This window comes from Pelobates fuscus, chromosome 8 (genome assembly GCF_036172605.1).
Source record: "Pelobates fuscus isolate aPelFus1 chromosome 8, aPelFus1.pri, whole genome shotgun sequence".
Lineage (NCBI taxonomy): Eukaryota > Metazoa > Chordata > Amphibia > Anura > Pelobatidae > Pelobates > Pelobates fuscus.
In genome coordinates this window covers 27,611,922-27,635,016 of record NC_086324.1, presented here as the reverse complement: position 1 = coordinate 27,635,016, position 23,095 = coordinate 27,611,922, and the positions used below count along the sequence as shown (strand labels likewise).

General features: G+C 42.3%; 2 protein-coding genes across 5 annotated transcripts in view; one reads left to right on the top strand and one right to left on the bottom strand.

The window, feature by feature from the left end:
• The window catches only part of LOC134571276 (protein mono-ADP-ribosyltransferase PARP15-like), a 34,396-nt gene extending 24,627 nt beyond the window's left edge, over positions 1-9,769 (bottom strand). Inside the window, exons 1-5 of one of the 3 annotated variants that reach the window (XM_063429447.1) lie at positions 9,690-9,769; positions 6,751-6,878; positions 5,901-5,963; positions 5,002-5,178; positions 1,584-1,753 (exon numbers count right to left, since the gene is read on the bottom strand). In XM_063429447.1, the coding sequence (XP_063285517.1) occupies positions 1,584-1,753; positions 5,002-5,178; positions 5,901-5,963; positions 6,751-6,878; positions 9,690-9,754 (603 nt within the window). In that variant the 5' untranslated portion in view covers positions 9,755-9,769. Of the gene's footprint in view, positions 1-1,583; positions 1,754-5,001; positions 5,179-5,900; positions 5,964-6,750; positions 6,879-9,493; positions 9,665-9,689 lie in introns of those variants that run through there. The other 2 variants (XM_063429448.1, XM_063429450.1) reach the window with 2 other exon arrangements.
• An 8,700-nt stretch (positions 9,770-18,469) lies between these two features.
• Positions 18,470-23,095, top strand: part of NMI (N-myc and STAT interactor) — a 33,504-nt gene continuing 28,878 nt past the window's right edge. Inside the window, exons 1-3 of one of the 2 annotated variants that reach the window (XM_063429532.1) lie at positions 18,470-18,485; positions 18,595-18,655; positions 20,477-20,563. In XM_063429532.1, coding sequence (XP_063285602.1) covers positions 18,620-18,655; positions 20,477-20,563 — 123 coding nt within the window. In that variant the 5' untranslated portion in view covers positions 18,470-18,485; positions 18,595-18,619. The other variant, XM_063429531.1, reaches the window with a different exon arrangement.

Sequence of the window (23,095 nt, the reverse complement as noted above, 5' to 3'; positions counted from 1 at the left end):
ATACACCACTCACCTTTTTCGAACAAATCTGTGATGCTGAAATAATAAGCCCTGTCAATATAATACTCTGTACTCACACTTATGCTCTACCACAAATGACTGGGGTAGGTTACACTACACCGAACAATGGGAGGCAGACCTGGGGAAGGTGCTCGAGGGAACAGATTTGCAAGACATTTGGGAGGCAAATCGCAAAACCTCCATTTGCGTAACCTTGCAAGAACAATCTTACGAAGCCATGTTCAGATGGTACACTACTCCAGTGAAACTATTTCACATGCAGAAGACCACAACAGACTTTTGTTGGAGACTGTGTGGGAATAGGGAAATATACGTCCATATGTGTTGGAACTGCCCACAGGTGACTACATTTTGGGGAGAGATGGGAAATCTTGCATCCCAGATACTACGCCAACATCTCAACCCAGATCCATGGGTTTGTCTGCTATCTAAATCTCTAGAATACTGGTCAAAAGTAGGACAAGCACTACTTAAAGGAGCACTATAGTGCCAGGAAAACAAACTCGTTTTCCTGGCACTATAGGGTCATTAGGTCCCCCCCACCCTCAGGGGCCCCCTCCCGCTGGGCTGAAGAGGTTAAAACCCCTTCAGCCACTTACCTTTCTCCAGCACCGGACTCCCTCTGCGCTGGTGACCTTTTCTCCCCCTCCGATGTCAGCTCCGAATGCGCATGTGCGGCAAGAGCCATGCACGATTTCCAACCGCGCATGGGAAAGCATTACTCAACGCTTTCCTATGGACGTCCAGCGTTTTCTCACTGTGATTTTCACAGTGAGAATCGCGAAAGCGCCTCTAGCGGCTGTCCGTGAGACAGCCACTAGAGGGTGGATTAACCATCAGTGAAACATAGCAGTTTTTCTGAAACTGCTATGTTTTCAGCTGCAGGGTTAAAACTAGAGGGACCTGGCACCCCAGACCACTTCATTGAACTGAAGTGGTCTAGGTGCCTATAGTGGTCCTTTAACAAAATCACATTGGCAGCCAGGAGGGCCCTTGCCTAAACATGGCTTCAGCCGACCATGTTCCCTCTGTCATTAGTATTCCTTAAACTTAAAGACAATTACCTAATGGACAAATTGACCACTCGGACCGCCATGTCCGAGCTTATTGTTCTCTATGCGATTCTGTATTGTACCTGCTGTCTAAGTTTCAAAATAAAGAATTGGAAAAAAAAATGGTCAAGAGAGGGCCAAATGCAAAAAGTTTAATAGGGTTATGCGATGCCTGATCCCCTGGCTCTGAAATAATTAATAACTACACCTCCATAGCTATGTTTTCCAAGACCCCATGTCATGCCCTTAAACATAAACTTGCCTGCACCCCTCACACTAATAAATATTAGTGAGAGGGACACAGAAATTCTAAAAAAAAAGAAGTATTCTATTTTAACATGTTACTTTATTGATTGATGGCGTAATTCTGATTATCTGATACAAAATTATTTATTTTTATAAATAGAGTACCATGTGCAAATCACATATTGAGATGAAAAAATATCATGATTTTATACATTTAACCCATGTGCCTAAAAAAACAACAAAAAAACTAAATCTTAATTTTACCTGGAATTTTGCGATTTCACAATTCATGAGCGTTACATATTCATGGTAAATATTTGGAAGAAAGGTTACAATCGTGATCTCTGAAATTAATGATATGGAACAAGACAGGTATTCTTTAATCCCCTTTAAAACGGATCTGAATGATTCCTGCGGATGTAGTTGACCCACTCCTGTGAGATGAGATAGTAAACAGTTAAAGGCTATTTTCCATTTTTCAAAAGTAAATTTTCATTTTTCATTTAATATCAATTTTGCACAGAATTCAATTTCACTTTATTTTTTGAAGTCACAATCTGTCATATTTTTACTTTTATAATAATGCTCATACATCCTGGTCAAATGATAATAAATTAGTGTACCAAATTAAAACAAATAAAACAAATAAACTGAAACAAACTATAGCCCATACCCTTCATTGATTTGCAACAATTATCCTGCCAGCCACAGTTTAAATTAGAAAAGTTACAATCTACTTTAACCCAACAATTTCTTGGGTTTGCATTTTGAGGCATCTGACCTAGAACACAGTAACAATGTTGTGGTTCATGAAAGGTAATATCATGGCATTTGGGGAGTTATTTGGGAACCTTTTATTTATTTATTTTCAGTTTGACAATATTCATTTTATTAATTTTGCAAAAGCTACATTTACAAAAAGCAAAAAAAAGTGCAGGTTAGATAAAACTCAGGTCTGTTTACATTTGATGAATTTTCTGCGAGAACGACATAGGTTACCGAAATAAAAATATACATGTCAAATCAAGCACAGATCAGTTCACATCAGTCCCTTTATAGGGTAGCATATCAGCAATGTGCAATATCTACATATCCCCACGTAGTAACATATTTAGCATCAACCTTCACATATTATCTTTACACCAGTGGCATCCGGTATAGATGCCTAAGAGGCCTAGTGGGCTGTCTGAATGGGGTCATAGCGTAAGGAGTGAGAGCCCATGTACAGTGATCCGCCCTGCACCCCTGGCGTTCGAGTTCTCCTCACCTAGGCGAGTTATTTGTCAGAAATTGCTATCTGCCGAGTGCCAATGCCCTGGGTGGGATGTGCAGAGCTGCGTGGAGCGTAAAGGCCTTGTTGGTCAACTGTGTTTCCTTTTGTCGTGTATTTTACTAGGGTTAAGCCAACCAAAAGCAAAGGGTGTAGCTTAAAGTAACTATATACAAAAAGAGTTAGTAGTATATGGGCGCCTTCTGGCAGCGCTGAGCGATCCATCTTCCTTAACCAGCTGCTAGTTGTGGTATTTGTCCCCCAGCTGTGGAACACCGCAGTTCCTTAGGGTATGGTTTAATTTTTTTTCTTCCTCTTTCCCCCTCTTCCATCTCTCTTTTCCCTTTTATATGTAAAGATTTATCCCTTCCCCCATTTTATTTAGGTAGCATTTGTCGGTGGCCTGTTCCTCTCCCATTTATCTTGGGCCTCCGCTATCTTTGTGTATGCTCTAGTGCGTTTCCATGCCATGCATTCATAGTCTAGGTTAGTGGTAGTTTGGAGAATTAGGGCCACTCTGTCTGATACATCTCTAGACTTTCAGGCCCTGGCCATCAAGGTGTCAGCGGCTTCCAGTATGTGAAAGAAAAGTATAGAGTCTACTTTGCTGAAGTTGTCCAGGTCCATGAATAGGAGGCTGGTTTCGGGCTTGAGGGAAATGGTTGTGTGTAGAGTCATAGATATTACGTCTTCCACCATATTTCAAAATGTTTTGACTCTCGGATATGTCCACCAAATGTAGAACAAGATACCCCTTGCGTCCTTGCAATGCCAACATGTACTTGTGGAGGCCAAATATATTTTAACCAACCTATCGGGCACCATGTACAATCTATATTGTAATTTAGAGATGATCTCAAAGTGCGATGTGCACATTGACCTCTCTTTGTGGGCTATGTACGCTTTCTTCCACTGTTGCGTAGTAAGGTGAGAACCCACAACTCCATGCCAAGTGTCAACATAGGTGGTCGTGTTGGTGTGTGTGGTTCCGAGTGTGCTATAACTCAAAGAGCTTGACAAAGACTCAGGGTCGAAACGTTGTTTGTTGGTTCGTAGGTTTAATAAAAATTGCCTTTCTGGGATACTTTGGAGTGCCTGGACTACTTTCTACATTTTAAACTACAATTTTGGTCTCTCGATACTGCGACTGATCCGGTTAGCACCCAAGGATTCCTTATATGAAAGGGTCTGAGTGCAGTCCCACAACTTATCTATGGATAACTCAAAGATAGCATCTTTTTAGGGGTCTTGGGAGGTAAGCACGTCATCTCAAATGCAGATAGGTTAGGAATGGAGGTGTTCCCTTTAATGGTTGTGTAAAGGAGTGATTTCAATTGTGACTGTTCGGGATGGGAGCGAATATTTGGATTTCAGGTCTGAATACTGCAACAGGTTACCAGCGTCAAAGAGATTATGTACATGCCTAAAGTCAAATGACAGGTTCGCTATGTGGACACTGTTGAGAGGTGTAGCCAGGGTCCACGTTCTCGCCACGTATAGGTTGGATCTGTTGGAGTCCAAAATTCTCAGTAAGAGCATTGTGCATTGTAGGAGCCAATAGCTCTGGCAGTCCAGATGGTTTTGCTTCGGCATCCAAAAAAGGAAACGTAGTTCCCTTCCTCCTGCCCAGTGTGATTCAATCTGGATCCACTGTGGCGGTGATAGTGTTGCGTGTGATGCCACCACCATGGACAGTATAGCTGCCTTAAAGTATATTCTGATGTCAGGCATTGCCAGTCCCTACACCCCCCCCCTCCCCCCCCCAGTCATTGGTCTGGTGAGTTTCTGGTGAGTCAAATGCCTAGGAAGGTTAAGTGGTCCTGTCTCCAGTCTAAGGTGAAAGAGTTTTGCAAGTGGGATCCTTTTATTTTTTAAGTTGTGATTTTCCTGTTTAGGAATAGCACCTATTTTAGTTTAAATAACTTAGAATAGGATGAACTGTCTCTGCATACAACCCCTGTATATAAATATATTTTAATAAGTAAATATCTATAGTCCGTAATGAAGTTATTTGGTAGAGAATTCTTGGAAACAACTTAGAAACACATTGAAAATGATTTTAAAAAATACAATCAGATACCTAGAGTGCTTGTTATTGAAGTGCTCCATACAACAGAACTTGTCTATCTATATATGAATACAGTGGACAATTGTATATATGATTTTTTTCCCCCTTTCCTACATATGCCACAGTACAATGTCTCTAATATTTACTTTTTTTTTTTTGGTTAACTGGGTTTGTTTCCATTATTAGTGCCTTGGGTCACCCAGTGTTATAAATTCATCCCTGCCAGGTGTAAAAATATCACTATTTACACATTTGGAGTTTGTCCACTTGCTAAACAATGAAATCTGAATCATTTGTTACAGCTCTCTGTTTAGTGAATAAAGCACTTTGTGTTCTCCGTTTACCTGTCCCAATAGCAGGGATAGCCACTGTCCCCAGGTTGTTTTTGTCGCATTCTTGAAGTACGCTCATTACGGCATTAGTAATTTTTTGTGGTCGGGTTGCTCCAATTACATGAATGACGTTTTTGCATTTAAGGTTACCAGCACCAGTTACAACAACATCACCGTGGGGCTGTTTGCCTAAAATATAATATAAAAGGTAAACAGTTTTCAATTTTAGTTTTTCAATTTAAATTTTTTTTTTAAATATAACATTCTATCACATTAGGACTATATATTATTACTTTTTTTTGTAACTATATAATGTGTAAATGTAGCTATCATTAGTGCTGGGGAGATCATGGGCTATACTTCTAACCAACACCATCTGAATTATACTGTCTATCCCTGCTGAATTTTGATTGATGGCTTCAAGGGAACCCAAGAGCCAAATTGTACGGAGGATGGCCCGAGCACTGAAAGCTAAATACATATTGGATTCTTGGAGTGGATACTTGGAGTCTGGAATGGGTGCATTTGCGACCCGGGTGCATCTGCGACCCAGGTGCTAGTGGAAACACAAAATTGCAAATCACCATAAAAATGTCTGATATGGAGAGTGCGTGCTAGCACTTACAGATCATTATACAAGGAAAAGGAAGGCAGAATAAAAAAATAAGTTGCATAACCTGACGTGTCAAAGCTTTCAGGTGTTGTGGAAACAATAAAAGGTTGTAAAGACTTTTACAAAAGTTTTCTTATCTCTTTTGGAATGACAATCTTTCAGGACAAACTAATAATTGAAAAATTCTGTAATTCCAATAAAGAAGGTATTACAAGATACTAATGACACCACTAGATTTATAATCTCCAATTATATAGATATATTTGTTTAAAGAGGTCCACATACATTATAATTGTACCTTTAATTTTGCATTCATCCTGTAAAGAAGGTCCACCTGCTGCAAGAATTGCTTTACTTATACCTGTTCATAAACAAAATGGGAGCAATAAAGATTGTTTAGAAAAAATAGGAAGCTATAACAAAATACACAAAATTACGTCATGCCTTCATCAACGATGTATCATTTACAACCACATTCTATAGTCTGACAGATATATACCAGGGGTGGAGTGTACTTATGGATGTCACATCCAAACTCCCCTTAACCCCTTTTCTGCCTTTCCCCCTCTTTGTGTCTTAAATGGTTCCTCCAACCACCATAACTACGTCAGTGATTGGAAGTGGTCATGGTGTTAGGAGTCAGTATGTGCAATGTTCCAGCTTAAAATGCTGCACATACTGAGATTCTTCTAATTTTGTGCCAGGGGCTAGTTCCACCCTAGCACACATGACATTGACAACCCAGAACCCTGTTACAGGTTTTCTGTTTATAAAAACGTTTCACGTATTTTTTTTTTTTTTTAAAGCCCTCCTCCCTCTTTACTTCCTTCCCTGTCCTCGACGGGCCGGGGCGCATGGATGAGAACTTGTGATTAGACTTTGTGCGACCTAGTGACATCTGAAGGGGCACAGGCTATTAGTGCTGGGAGCTTCGCCTTGCACTGGATTTTAGGTAAGTTAAACTTTTTTTGCAGGTTATAATGCAAACTGAGAGGAGGGAATTTCTCCACAGCACCCAATAGGGCATATTACACCAAAAAGGTCACCTCCTCAAAAAGGTTATAGCAGCCCCATAACCTTTATTTTTAACTAACATGTATAGTTTGTTTTAAGTTGTAAAGTGATTTATAAGATACATGAAAGCTTACCAAAATTATGACTGAGAGATGAATTAGTTAGGTTTACCACCGCATCCACATTTTCCTGGGTGATGTCACCATTTTTTAATCTCACAAGGACTTCTTCAATCACGAGCTCACATCGCTCACTCATCCTGCTAAGAATAACAGATTTAGAGGGCAGGTATTAATAAATTGCCAAAAAATTGAAAAATAAGTAAACATTACTAAGTTTTTTTAAATTTAAATATAAATTCACAAAAATATTTAGGAATAGAACTATTTTAGCACCTTTGCTCATTTGATTTCAGTATAGTATTTACACCCTTGCCCCATGTATGGTGGTGAGAGTGGAGCTGTTTTGTGTTAGGGACTTGATACATGGCCCCTATCCCTTTCTGGGAAGTGCTGGGGAGTGGATTGTATTTGGAATAGCTGGCGACGGGTTCATCAAATCTCCAACCTCTATAACTATAGTATGGTCAGAGAATATACAGTTGCAAGAAAAAGTATGTGAACCCTTTGGAATGATATGGATTTCTGCACAAATTGGTCATAAAATGTAATCTGATCATCATCTAAGTCACAGCAATAGACACCCACAGTCTGCTTAAACTAATAACACACAAAGAATGAAATGTTGCCATGTTTTTATTGAACACACCATGTAAACATTCACAGTGCAGGTGGAAAAAGTATGTGAACCCCTAGACTAATGACATCTCCAAGAGATAATTGGAGTGAGATGTCAGCCAACTGGAGTCCAATCAATGAGATGAGATTGGAGGTGTTGGTTACAGCTGCCCTGCCCTATAAAAAACACACACCAGTTCTGGGTTTGCTTTTCACAAGAAGCATTGCCTGATGTGAATGATGCCTCGCACAAAAGAGCTCTTAGAAGACCTACGATTAAGAATTGTTGACTTACATAAAGCTGGAAAGGGTTATAAAAGTATCTCCAAAAGCCTTGTTGTTCATCAGTCCACGGTAAGACAAATTGTCTATAAATGGAGAAAGTTCAGCACTGCTGCTACTCTCCCTAGGAGTGGCCGTCCTGTAAAGATGACTGCAAGAGCACAGCGCAGACTGCTCAATGAGGTGAAGAAGAATCCTAGAGTGTCAGCTAAAGACTTACAAAAGTCACTGGCAAATGCTAACATCCCTGTTAGCGAATCTACAATACGTAAAACACTAAACAAGAATGGATTTCATGGTAGGATACCACAGAGGAAGCCACTGCTGTCCAAACAAAACATTGCTGCACGTTTACAGTTTGCACAAGAGCACCTGATGTTCCACAGCAGTACTAGCAACATTTGTGGACAGATGAAACCAAAGTTGAGTTGTTTGGAAGAAACACACAACACTATGTATGGCGAAAAAGAGGCACAGCACACCAACATCAAAACCTCATCCCAACTGTGAAGTATGGTGGTGGGGGCATCATGGTTTGGGGCTGCTTTGCTGCGTCAGGGCCTGGACGGATTGTTATCATCGAAGGATAAATGAATTCCCAAGTTTATCAAGACATTTTGCAGGAGAACTTAAGGCCATCTGTCTACCAGCTGAAGCTCAACAGAACATGGGTGTTGCAACAGGACAATGACCCAAAGCATAGAAGTAAATCAACAACAGAATGGCTTAAACAGAAGAAAATATGCCTTCTGAAGTGGCCCAGTCAGAGTCCTGACCTCAACCCGATTGAGATGCTGTGGCATGACCTCAACAAAGCGATTCACACCAGACATCCCAAGAATATTGCTGAACTGAAACAGTTCTGTAAAGAGGAATGGTCAAGAATTACTCCTGACCGTTGTGCACTTCTGATTTGCAACTACAGGTAACGTTTGGTTGAAGGTATAGCTGCCAAGGGAAGTTCAACCAGTTATTAAATCCAAGGGTTCACATACTTTTCCCACCTGCACTGTGAATGTTTACATGGTGTGTTTAATAAAAACATGGCAACATTTCATTATTTGTGTGTTATTAGTTTAAGCAGACTGTGATTGTCTATTGTTGTGACTTTGATGATGATCAGATCACATTTTATGACCAATTTGTGCAGAAATCCATATCATTCAAAAGGGTTCACATACTTTTTCTTGCAACTGTATAACACATACAGCCCTATGAGAATAGAAAGGCCAAATGGTGCTCAATTCATCTTAAATAATAAGAGTAAGTAGTAATCGTAGGGGCCATTCTTCTGGTCCTTTACTGGTTATGGCTTCTTCACCCCTCTCCCTCCAAAAGGATTAAATAATAGAAAGAGCATTCAAGGCTATTCTGGTAATAGTGATTTCAGATATGTTAAAATATATGTTAAAGAAAGACAATCTCTCCCCTGTCACATGACGGTGACCACAGCATGATTTTTATTTTGCACGCTTATACTTCCCGTTCTGTGCCACAGAGGAAGGAAGTGTATCTTGCCTGTGAAACTAAAAAATAATCTAGTAAACTATTAATGGTGTCATGATTTGTATGTTTTTCTATCCAGTTGTTTCGCTATGGACAAAAGATAGTATAAAGCATTCTGGGTAATGTTGAGACTACACATAAACTCCACGTCAAACTCTAGTATGTCTAAACAACTTTATACAATAAACCTGTATGCGTATACAACTTAATTTTGGCATATTCAACTAAATTGTTTTTAGATGTTGCCTTATGTTCTCCATATAAACAAAAATGTATACTTATACCTTATGGAATATGTGTGTTTCTGCAGATGAAAACTATGTCACCTTCGATTGCTGTGTTTAAATATTACCTGAAACTTCAGTGCGCTCTCTTGGCCTCACCCAAAAGCTGGTTATCTTGTATGTTCTTGTATTTTTCCTTGCTGATGTTTCTAAAACTGTCTCCACCTTCAAGGCCTACTTCCCTTGCACGTTACAGTATTGAGTCTATTTTGCAAACATAACAGAAAATGAAAGTGATAATATAGATTTAGGGCGTATCTGCACCTATTTATGAAAGGATTTCTGTTTTTTTCATAGTCTTGGTAAAACAAGGCCCTTCCTTGATGCATATATGTAGTGAGGATCTTTTCACTAAATAGAGTTGTGGCAAATAGATTGTTCCTTGAAAAAAACCTAGGCTAAAATTGCTAAATTCAAAAATTGCTCCAGCACGGCCATGTTGGGTGAATTTCCAACTTTGCAAAATGGGTTTTTAATAAAATGATGACCAGCGCACTGCAACTAATTGTTTATTGTATACATTAACTTTTGTGTAGGAGACCCCATAGCAAGTGGAATGTAGGTGTATCTTTCATTTAAACGCCCCTAATTATGAAGTCTAGCCGTACACCCACAAGGAGAGACTGGTCCAATAAGATAGAACAGTACCGAGAACTGGAGAACTTGAGATGGTCTTAGGAAGGTCCCATAAATATACCTCTCTGTCGCAACCCTGGACTTTGTTTATGGAAAACCAGGTTAAGACAACACAGGGGGAGATAGCTGGAAGGGTAGGGGAGCCTGCCCATACACACCGACCCTCTTAAAATCTTTTAGTGTTCATTCCGGGGACACAGAAGCAGTTAATGCACACAGGCGCATCTTGGACCTTAGGCTGTATGCATAGTGAGAAATAGTGATGTCCCGAACGGTTCGCTGGCAAATAGTTCCTGGCGAACATAGCATGTTCGCGTTCGCCACAGATGGCGAACATATGCGCTGTTCGGTCCGCCCCCTATTCGTCATCATTGAGTAAACTTTGACCCTGTACCTCACAGTCAGCAGACACATTCCAGTCAATCAGCAGCAGACCCTCCCTCCCAGACCCTCCCACCTCCTGGACAGCATCCATTTTACATTCATTGTGAAGCTGCATTCTTAGTGAGAGGAGGGACAGTGTAGCTGCTGATGATTTCATAGGGAAATTGATAGCTAGGCTAGTGTATTCAGTGTCCACTACAGTCCTGAAGGCCTCATCTGATCTCTGCTGTACGGACAGCACCCCAAAAAGCCCTTTTTAGGGCTAGAACATCAATCTGCTTTTTTTTTTCTGTGTAATGTAATTGCAGTTGCCTGCCTGCCAGCCTGTGTGTCAGGCTCACAGCATATACTGTGCCCACTTGCCCAGTGCTACCACTCACTCACTGGTGTCACAACAGCTTGCATTTAAAAAAAACAAATTTTTTTTGACTGTAATATAATAGCAGTCAGTTTCCTTCATACGTGTGCGTTTCAAGGCCTGACCAGTGCCACCACTCACTCACTGGTGTCACAATAGCTTGCATTTAAAAAAAACAACAGTCAGTTTCCTTCACACGTGTGCGTTTCAAGGCCTGCCCAGTGCCACCATGCACTCACTGGTGTTACAAAAGCTTGCATTTAAAAAAAAAAACAAACTTTTTTGACTGTAATATAATAGCAGTCAGTTTCCTTCACACGTGTGCGTTTCAGGGCCTGCCAGGGCACAGTGTCACACCAGTGCAACTCATATCTGGTGTAACAGTAGTGTACATTTAAAAAAAAAAAGTTTGTCTGTAATAGATTGAATAGCAGTTAGTTGTCTGCCAGCGTGTGTGTCAGGCTCACAGCGTATACTGTGCCCACTTGCCCAGGGCCACCACTCATATCTGGAGTCACAATAGCTTGCATTTAACAAAAAAAACCTTTTTGGACTGTAATATAATAGCAGTCAGTTTCCTTCATACGTGTGCGTTTCAAGGCCTGCCTAGTGCCACCACTCACTCACTGGTGTCACAATAGCTTGCATTTAAAAAAAACAACAGTCAGTTTCCTTCACACGTGTGCGTTTCAAGGCCTGCCCAGTGCCAACATGCACTCACTGGTGTTACAAAAGCTTGCATTTAAAAAAAACAAAAAACTTTTTTTGACTGTAATATAATAGCAGTCAGTTTCCTTCACATGTGTGCGTTTCAGGGCCTGCCAGGGCACAGTGTCACACCAGTGCAACTCATATCTGGTGTAACAGTAGTGTACATTTAAAAAAAATAAAATTAAATTTTGACTGTAATAGATTGAATAGCAGTTAGTTGTCTGCAAGCGTGTGTGTCAGGCCTACAGTGTCTACTCTGCCAACTTCTGACACTGCACAGTGCCACTCATATCTGTTGTCACAGTAGCTTGCACGCATAGTACCAGTAATCGAAAAAAAAATGACAGGTAGAGGCAGGCCACCCCGCAGGGGCCGTCGTGGTCGTGGTGCTGTGATTCCCTTTGGCCCTAGAATAATGCCCAGTGTTCAGAGGCCACGTACCCTGAACTGGAAAAGTTCTGAGGACATAGTTGACTGGCTAACACAGAACACCCAATCTTCTACAGCTTCCGCTCGGAACCTTGATGCACCATCCTCCTCCAGCTTAGCTTCGGGCACCTCTCAAGTTACCACTCGCCCGCCTGCCGCCACCACCAACACTAGCACCACAGCCGCTTCACTTGGTATGTCAGACGAGTTATTTACACATCAGTTGGTAAAAATTAGTGATGCGCAAGCATTATTGCCAGAGGATGTAGATAACAGGGATATGTCTCAGTCAGGCAGCATTACACACATGGACGTACGGTGTGATGATGATGATGTTGTACCCGCTGCTACTTCCTTTGCTGAGTTGTCAGATACAAGTGTAAGCGGTTGATGATGACGATGCATCCGTGGATGTCACGTGGGTGCCCGCTAGAACAGAAGAAGAACAGGGGGAAAGTTCAGATGGGGAGACAGAGAGGAGGAGGAGGAGACGAGTTGGAAGCAGGGGGAGGTCGTCGCAAGGAGATAGTGGCACAGTCAGACAGCATGCATCGGCACCCGGGGTCAGCCAGACAGCACGCCAATCAACACATGCTGTTGCCACCACCAGAATGCCGTCATTGCAGAGCTCAGCAGTGTGGCATTTTTTTTGTGTGTCTGCCTCTGACAACAGCGATGCCATTTGCAACCTGTGCCAAAAGAAACTGAGTCGTGGGAAGTCCAACACCCACCTAGGTACAACTGCTTTGCGAAGGCACATGATTGCACATCACAAATGCCTATGGGATCAACACATGAGTACAAGCAGCACACAAACTCAAAGCCGCCATCCTCCTCCTCATCCAACATCTTCAGCCACGTCAACCACTGCTGTCCTCCTTGCCCCCTGTCAACCATCCGCCACTCCGTCTCTCACCTTGAGCAGTTCCTGCTCATCTGCCCACAGTCAGGTGTCTGTCAAGGACATGTTTGAGCGTAAGAAGCCAATGTCACAAAGTCACCCCCTTGCCCAGCATCTGACAGCTGGCTTGTCTGAACTCTTAGCCCGCCAGCTTTTACCATACAAGCTGGTGGAGTCTGAGGCGTTCAAAAAATTTGTAGCTATTGGGACACCGCAGCGGACGTTACCCAGCCGTAATTTCTTTGCACAAAAGGCAATCCCCAACCTGTACTCGATTGTGCAAAAAGTAATGGCATGTCTGGCACACAGTGTTGGGGCAAGGGTCCATCTGACCACTGATACCTGGTCTGCAATGCATGGTCAGGGCAGGTATATCACCGTATTTAGGGCCCCCACCTGCCGCTCAGGGGTGGGGGCCAGGGGGGAGGACATTAGGTCCCCCCTTATTTTTGTTTAGGGCCCCCACCCTCCGCTCAGCGGTGGCGGCCAGGGGGAGGACATTAGGTCCACCCCCCAATTTGTATTTAGGGCCCCCACCCACCGCCCAGGGGTGGGGGCCAGGGGGGAGGACATTAGTTCCCCCCTAATTTGCCCTTAGGGCCCCCACCTGCCGCTCAGGGGTGGGGTCCAGGGGGAGGACCTTAGGTCCCCCCATTTGTATTTAGGCCCCCACCCATCGCTCAGAGGTGGGGGCCAAGGGGGAGGACATTAGGTGTCCCCCCCTTATTCTTGTTAAGGGCCCCCACCCACCACTCAGGGGTGGGGGCCAGGGGGGAGGACATTAGGTCCCCCCCAAAATTTTTATTTAGGCCCCCACCACCGCTCAGGGGTGGGGGCCGGTGGGGAGAACAATAGGTCCTCCCCCCTTTTTTTACTCACTGTTTAATATACTTGCCCCTACTCGCGGTATTGCGAGTAGGGGCACAATTTACTAATACTAAGTCATTTTTACTTAGTATTATTAAATTTGGCTGAAAGACCAATTTAGGACTTTCAGCCTTTTGGTAGATAACTCCCTAATACCGTGGGAATTAGGGAGTTATCTACCAAGCGGCTGCAACAAAAGTCCCGAAATGCTGGAGTTCCGAAGTTGCCTAAGTTCCGACGTTTCCGAAGTGCCGAATTGCCGAAGTTCCGAAGTTGCAGAAGTTACGAAGTGTCTAAGATCCGAAGTTGCCGAAGTTCCGTAGTGCCGAAGTCTTGAAGTGTCGAAGTGCCGAATTGCGGAAGTCCCAAATTGATGAAGTCCCGAATTTCGGAATGCCGATCCGAGCCGAATATTTTCCCCATGCACATGCCTACAAATTATCAGTTGTACTTATGATATACGTTATTGTGCTATACTCTTTTGCCTAATACTTGTACAATATCCTTATCCTTATCTGGTTTTGTGATGGATAAAAATCCTTAATAAAAATAAAATAAGTTTAAAAAAAATACCCCTCATTATACACTTCTTCTGCTTAAAGCTAAACTATTAAACTGTCATCACTTGATATCTAAACTGTTTCTGAAAATGAGTTGAAATTTGTTGTTCATTACAATACATAATCAAATCACGTGAATTGAAATAAAAATGATAAAATGGAAAAAGCTTTCCGTCCTGTATTATAAGGCAAAACCATTCTCAAAACAGCAAACACTTAGCAAGTAGTTATGGTAAAGAATTGGCAGAAACCTGTACTGCCGCTTTAGAAACTAAAGGAATTACATAAACTCTTTGTCTTTGGTATATCAAACAACAAATATAAACGAGATAAAAATGAGATATACGGTACATTATATCACATTGACGGCACCTTTTATCATTAATTTGTGATGATTTTTGTATTTTTGTATATTGCACAATATGTTTGTTTTTTCACTTTGCATTATACTTTTTTTTTTTTTACTCCGTTTTAAAAGCCTTTCTCAGGTTTAGACATTGTAATTCTTACACACTAGCTATCTCTATTGGCGTGTGTTGCTTGGCTTGATGATTCGGATTATATTATATAGTATCTATGTTTGCATTGTATTGTGTTTTAGAAATGATTTAATAAAGTTTTATATTTTTTCTATGTTTTAGCATTTATAATATGTATATTTATATTTTACAGTACTCTATTGAGGCTTTGTTTGCTAACTTTCTAATGCGCAATGTAACACTTAAACGTATCTGTGTAAATTGTCCATTTGAGTCACTGATAGCTTTGATTAAGATGATTTGGTGTAAGGTTTCTGACTTAGAAAAGTTCTGTCCCGTGTTTGTCATTGATGTATGTGCATGAACATAGAGAAACAAGGAAACAAGCAATATATTGTGCGTAACTTTTCACGAACAAGACTCAGAACACAGCAGATCCATTTCTTAATGCTGCACAAATATCGATGATTAATTAGCCTAGCTTTTTTTCTTGTGTGTGCTAGCAATGGTAGCAAGATTTCTGTTGTTAAAATACTGAATATATAACATTTTTTCGCAGTAAATAAAGTGAGCATTGGTCTTACCTTTTTGTGTGATTGCCAAACTCTTTAACCGATAAGTAAGTTCTTGTTGTTGTTTTTCTTCTGCCGAGTCAAATACTGCTGTTAGTGCTCTGTTTAAGTTAAGTATGTAGGAGGAAGTGAAGTTACTTTCACTTTACTGTCAGGAAAATCCCTTTTTAGACTTGTCACATGTGACTTGATTTTACCCTTTTCAGAGCCAATGACAGTTTATGCCAGCTTAACATTCAGCAAATTGGTATTCATGAAGCTTTCTAGTAACCATCTGGATTATTGGGATGTGTATGTGTGGGTAGTGTTGTTCATACATCCCAGCAATCGAACGCCAATGCTATATACAAGCACATTCAAACACAAGCACTAAACACAAGTACACCACTGCTTTCAAATTTCAACACTACTGGGGGTGTGGGGGAGGAGCCTAGCAGCTGAACGGAATGGCCGCATGTTGTCAGAGCTACTTTTGCCCCGATTGTGCAGCTAAAATCCCACATTTAAGGATCTCAGACAAATCCCCAGGCTGGAACCAGCAAAATGGGTCGAAGGAAAAGAAGCCCAACCCTGACAAGAGCTCTGGCGACAGGCCCGCAGTTCCATTGACCCTAATATGGCCTCCTTCGCGGATTATGGCTCCGACATATAAGACTACTCAACAGGAGTAGCGGTGCAACACCCAGCTGCCTTACCAGCCCTTCTGCCGACTCCCCCACAGCCGGATTTGTCCCCAGCAGTCATGATAAAGCTGCTGGCAGGTCTACAACATACAATACAGGCTGACTTGGATCAAATCCGCAAAGACCTGCAGGTCCTGACAGGCCGCATAGGTACAATACGGAGCAAACTCCCATCAAAATGTGCAGCAAACAAGCACGAGTTGCAGCATCTTAAAACTAATCAGTGATTTACAGCAATTGAGGACCAATGGCCAAGCCTGAACATCAAGATAAGGGGGATCTCCGGGGAGATACTGGAGGTCGAGTTACCACAAGGCGACTCCTGCTGGCACTACTGCCCCCTAACAATGCAAAGTGGTGAGCCTGGAAGGCATGTTCTGTCTATCGAGACTTGTTAAGACTCCTGCCTAGTCGTCGAGAGATCTCCTGATACACTTTCAGAATAGCACAGATAAAACGGCAGTCGTGAATGCAACACAAAATCACTCACCTTATCTGTTTGAGAGCATGTTGCTCACGTTCTATGCAGACCTGTCTGGGAACACATTGGATTGGCGGTGTTCACTCCAGCCCTTTACATCAATCCTCTGCTCACATAATGTCAGTTATCAGTGGAAGGGGCCTTGCACGCTGATGGTCCACCGTGGCGACTTATCGTACCCCATCCAAGATCTGCAAGAAGCGAAGAATCTCCTGCCAACCTTAGGGCTTCAGCAGGACTCTCTAGCCCAGACAGGGCTGAGCACCACCACTGCACCACCTCACACATGGAATCCTGCCACAGTGACCCCTTTTGTCCTCCACCGGCCTGTGTTGGATGCCTATGCAGTGGTCACTACCTGATCCATAACTGACAGCCTACGGGGCCAGGCTTAACCTTTTCCAGGATCTGTGCCATAGCTCCCCATTCTCCTTCTGAAGCAGGGGCTCCAGCTATAGGATGCCCTAGATTCTATTAATATAACAGACTAGACACAATCCCATCCCCCACTTAGATAAGCTGTAATCTTTGTATATCTTTTAAGTGTCTCATCTAGACCGTGGTTATCCAACTACAACTCTTCTATTTCCCCTGTTTTCCCTACTCACCCTGCCTATTGACTAATTGCCATATATGACCCAATCCTCCAGACATGTAGTCCCAGGCGATGGGGGTCTGAGACGAACCCCTAGTATCTTTACTTCCCTAAAAATCTCAGTTCATAGTCGATTATTCAAAATGTAAAACAACAGAAAAATAAAGTGCACTGTGCCTTTAAAACCGTGTCAGCAACCTTCTGAGCATTTAGATTCAGATCAAGGTGCTCAATGTAAAACTAGTGCTTATTGTGCACTTTGGATTTGCTTACATTTGCACAGGTTGTTGCTATTTTTGCACAATAAGCACTATTTTGACTATAAGCACCTTGATCTGAATCTAAAAGCACTAACGTTTGCTGACACGATTTTAAAGGCACAGCGCACTTTATTTTTCTGTTTGATATTATTGTGTTTTTCGAGCTAATACATGTGTAAAGTTCTGCTAAGTAGACTATTTATCAATGTACCCTATATTTTAGAGAATTTATATAGCGCCCTATATACTTGTTTATCTTTTTTTTCCCTTTTCTGTATTATTCAATATGTGACTGCCTGCTTGTTTGCTTTGTATAACCAATGTTTTTGCTGTCTTACACATGTTTATATCATATAATGTTTCATGTCACGTCTATAGACTGAGACAAAAAAAAAAGACTAAAAAAAAAAAAAAAAGACAACAGTACACACAAATACGTACATACATTCAAACATGCTTGCAATTGTCACCAGTTATTTTTTTTCTATTGCATTAACAAGTATTTCATAAAAATGTAAGGTTCTTTATTTACATCACAAATCACTGTTTATGATAGAGACATTTAAATACATAAAGGGAATCAACACAGTAAAGGAGGAGACTATATTTAAAAGAAGAAAAATGACCACAACAAGAGGACATTCTTAAATCAAAGGGGCAAAGGTTTAAAAATAAAATCAGGAAGTATTACTTTACTGAGAGGGTAGTGGATGCATGGAATAGCCTTCCAGCTGAAGTGGTAGAGGTTAACACAGTGAAGGAGTTTAAGCATGCTTGGGATAGGCATAAGTCTATCCTAAATATAAGATAAGGCCAAGAACTAATGAAAGTATTTAAAAAAAATGGACAGACTAGATGGACCAAATGGTTTTTATCTGCCGTCACATTCTATGTTTCTATGTTTCTATTGAATAGACCCATTTGCATTCTATATTGTAATGTATATAATGTTACACTATGATCTGTAGATGTTTTATTTTACCCACATGTTGGTAGTCTGATTTCTACCCCACCTTTAAAACGAGACATGCTGGTTCTGTTAATATTTACAAGTCACACGGAACAAACAGAAAGTGAAAGTATTAACTTTAAGTTTCATTTACTCCAGTGCAGTCAGGAAGGAGGAGCTGTTTCAGGAAATAAGGTTTTATATTTCCCCGCATTCTAGTTCTCGATTCTTTTTATCCACAAATAGCACTTTTAGTGAAATAGATTTGTAGCTATATTAATTAATACATGTGTGTTTGTTTCAGGCAGACCCTTGCAACTTAAAACAATATGGAAATAGCATGGAATTTAGTAAAGCAGACTGAGGTAAGATCTTTGTATCACACTTTATCTTATCCTTGGATTTGTCTCCCATGGCATTATTTTCTCCTGTTTGTTATTTTTGTTTTGTCTTGGGATCTGTCTTGTAACTGCCTGTTTTACAATGTTGCACAATATGTTAGCCTCATGTCTGCCTTACACTCACTCACTCTTTTTAATATTTGGAGAAAAAGTTAAAGGGACACTATAGTCACCTGAACAACTTTATCTTAATGAAGCAGTTTTGGTGTATAGAACATGCCCCTCACTGCTCAATCCTCTGCCATTTAGGAGTTAAAGCCCTTTGTTTATGAACCCTAGTCACACCTCCCTGCATGTGACTTGCACAGCCTTCTATAAACACTTCCTGTAAAGAGAGCCCTATTTAGGCTTTCCTTATTGCAAGTTCTGTTTAATTAAGATTTTCTTATCCCGTGCTATGTTAATAGCTTGCTAGACCCTGCAAGAGCCTCCTGTATGTGATTAAGGTTCAATTTAGAGATTGAGATACAATTATTTAAGGTAAATTACATCTGTTTGAAAGTGAAGCCATTTTTTTTTTCATGCAGGCTCTGTCAATCATAGCCAGGGGAGGTGTGGCTAGGGCTGCATAAACAGAAACAAAGTGATTTAACTCCTAAATGACAGTGAATTGAGCAGTGAAATTGCAGGGGAATGATCTATACACTAAAACTGCTTTATTTAGCTAAAGTAATTTAGGTGATCATAGTGTTCCTTTAATGCTTTAACCAGAATCCTGCCATGTGCTGGCTGCTTGTCCTAAATACATGGTACCCTGTTTTTATTCTCTAAAAAATGTCAAACCTTTGGACTGATTACTGTGGTAAGATAATCTAACACTATCTATGTTACATTGTTTAATCTTTGGATAATACCAACCAAATTGGCTGAGTATATGTAAACAATGTACGCTGGTAATACAAATTACTAATAACATTTAGTGCAGGGCCATCTGAAAGATTAGACTCTAATAGCTACAAATTAGAAAAGTATGCTTGCCACCGGACCACTAGGGAATCTAGTGTCCCCCATCCCTGACCAAAGCTAAGAGTCAGGGGGGGTGGAGTAAACAAAACTAAATTATACATTTAAAAAATCTGCTCACCCCTTTACAGCCCCTATCCTAACCAACAAACATGCACAACATAAACACAGACACTGCACCCACCTCGCACACTACACCAACTACACAAGCACTGCACCCATTACATGCACTACACAGACACTGCACCCATTACACAGACTACATACTGTATTGTACACAGACACTGCATCCACTGCATCCACTACATACAGTACACAGACACTGCACCCACTACACAGACACTGCACCCATTACACAGACTACATACTGTACACAGACACTACATCCACTACATACAGTACACAGACACTACACAAACACTGCACCCATTACACACTATATGCTCAACACAGACACTGCACACACTACACGTGCTACACAGACACTGCACCCACTATACACACTGCATCCACTACATAAACGCTATATTCACGCAGGACTGGAGCCACTATAAGGAAGCACAGGTGGCCACCTTACAGCACACCGGTCGGTGGGTGCAATATCTTGGCTCCTGGTGACCGGCAGGAAGAGAGGAGAGTCTCAGTGTGTGTATGTGCCCATCTTTGTGTGCATCTATCTGTGTGCAGGATTTGGCAATATGTGTGCCAGTGTTAATGTGCATCTGAGTTAGTATGCGTAAATATGTAAGTGTACAAACACACACAATTACATTTCTTTATTTTTACAATTAATTGGGCATTTTTGGTTTATTGTCTCCTCAGTTTACCCCTGGGTTTGATTCAAGCATGGATGACATGGATAAGATGGATACAATGGATAAGTTGAAAGAAGAGTATGAGAGACTGAAGGTAATTTTTTTTTCCCACTAGGACAGGAGACATGCTATTATGATTATTATTATTATTATCGCCATTTATATAGCGCCAACAGATTCCGTAGCACTTTAAAATATTATGAGATTTAACTATAAATAGGACAATTACAAGAAAACTTACAGGAACGATATGTTGAAGAGGACCCTGCTCAAACGAGAGAAGAGAAGAAGTAGTGCTGGAGGAGAGAGTAAAGTGCTTCCCTTTAGGAGAGAGCAAGAAACAGGTATGTGAGGTAGAGGTTAGTCTGGGAGGCCATAAGCTTTCCTAAAGAGATGGATTTTTAAATGATTGAAGACTAGGGGAGAGTCTGATGGTGGTAGGTAGGCTATTACATAGGAAGGGAGCCGCCCGCGAGAAGTCCTACGAGCGTGAGTTGGCCGTACGGGTGCGAGCAGCAGACAGGAGAAGGTCATGGGCAGCGTGGAGAGACCTAGAAGGGGCATACCTATGGATCTGTGATGAGATACAAGAGGGGCAAGAATTGTTCAGGGCTTTATAGGTATGGGTTAGCACTTTGAATTGACTCCTATAGGTTACAGGAAGCCAATGTAAGGACTGACAGAGGGGTGAGGTGTGAGAGGAGCACAGGTGTTCTAAGTACTGTAAAGCTTTGATGGGCGGCAATTCTACTTAAATGCAAGTGGGGCAATCATAATAAACAAAAGAGTGATGTAAACTGGAAGTATACATTGGATGTCCCCCTTAGTTGCTAGGTTTGAAGGCTGGGGTCAACATACTGTGGCCAGCCCGTCTGATTCCCTGAGATGGCAGAGCATAGTCCCACATTTTGAGGGGCACCCTATTGTAGAGTGAGGGCTGTGAAGTGAGGGTAGTAATGCAAAGGGGATTCCCTGGTAGGAATGTTCTTGAGGGAGGTGCTGTGTCGCTGGGGCCGCTGTCCTGGAGCACTCTGTCGACTGGTTCCGAGTGGGCTTTTTTTTTCCTCTGACAGACTTGTCTCTGCGCAGTTGCTGGATGTGCCTCTGCTAGGTCCACTACTGTTTCTGCAGTGTGTAGATCCGCGGCTTACTTTGGGTACTTTGCCCTTTTAGAGAGGCCTCTGCCTGGGTATGGGGAGTTCCCGGCATTGCAGTCAAGGGCAAGGTGTGTGTCAGCTGTTCACCCTCTGTTACCATAAGTCGGCCTGCAAGTTTGGCCCAGAAATCCAGAAGCAGTTTGTCCAGCCTTTCCAGGAAGGGAGAGAGCATGTCACGGTCTTCGTGTGGACACATGGCGTGCGCCATTTTGTGAGAGTCCAGGGTGCCGATTGGGTCAGCAAATTAGGGTAAGTATGAGTGTTGGGGAGCTCAGTGGTGGGCCGGGATAACCTCCACCGGCCTAAAGGGGAGGGACACGGGGCTCTGTGAGGTCTCTGAAGTGCCAGCTCCACGTGGGTTCGGGAGATTGTCCGCGTCTCCCACCAAGCGCTCTCACTAGGCCTCCTGGTTGTCTCTCCGGAATCCGACGTCGGGCTCGTTATGGTAGTGATCCACAGTACCCCGCTTGACCCTGGTAGCAGGTACGGCTAGTCTGTTGCTTGTCTCAGGCGTTTTGGAGTTCAAAGATTCGACGTATACTCTGCTTTGTCCCGGAGCTCATTCAGGCCACGTCCGTCCACCATGCTGCGCAGGCCACACCCCGCGGGGTATGTTTTTAAAATGGAATCTACAGGATTTGGCAACACACTCGATGAGAGGCTCAAAGGTGAGCCCAGAGTTAAGTATGACACCAAGACAGCGTGCTTGTGTCAGGGTACCTGTAGTCTCTACCTCTGAGAGGGGAGACTTAGACGTTTCTCCTTCCAGAAGGTCTGTTTCTCCCGTTCCTCGCGGTTCCCTCGGTCGTTTACACGCCGGCCGCGAGGGAGCTACTTCCTTTTATGACGCGACGCTCAATAGCCGACGTCATGACGCTAATCCAGTCCGACCTGCCACTCAAGTCCGGAACACGAATCAGGACACGAACACGAATCAGGACTCGTCGGAGGCGTGATTACTCTCTAGAGCCAGGGTATTTAATGGAGCTTTCCGCATTTGCTCATTGCCCTGTCGGGGTTCTAGCCAGTCTAGTCACACAGTGCTCTTGTATCCTGATTGTCTTTTGGTTCTGACCCGGCTTTGTTATTACTCTCCTGCTTCTCTGTTATCCTTTGACCTCGGCTTGTCTCTCGCTTACCTGTCTTCTCGTTCCCTCGACCTCGGCTTGTCTCTGACCATTCTATACGTAGTTCTTACGTTAAGTCCGGACATTCTAAGGTCCGGTATACGTATCTCTCTACTCTTTGTACTCTGCGTGCTGGATCCCTGTCCCGATCCTGACAGCTTGCAAGGATGGACTAATGTGGATACCACTAACTTGAAGGGAGAGCGAAAGAGGAGGATCAGTATTAGGAGGAGGAAAGACAAGGAGCTCAGTTTTAGAGAGATTGAGTTTCAGAAAGCGTGACATCCAGTCAGAGTTGGAAGATAGGCAAGACGTGACACGTTGCAGGACGGCAGGAGAGAG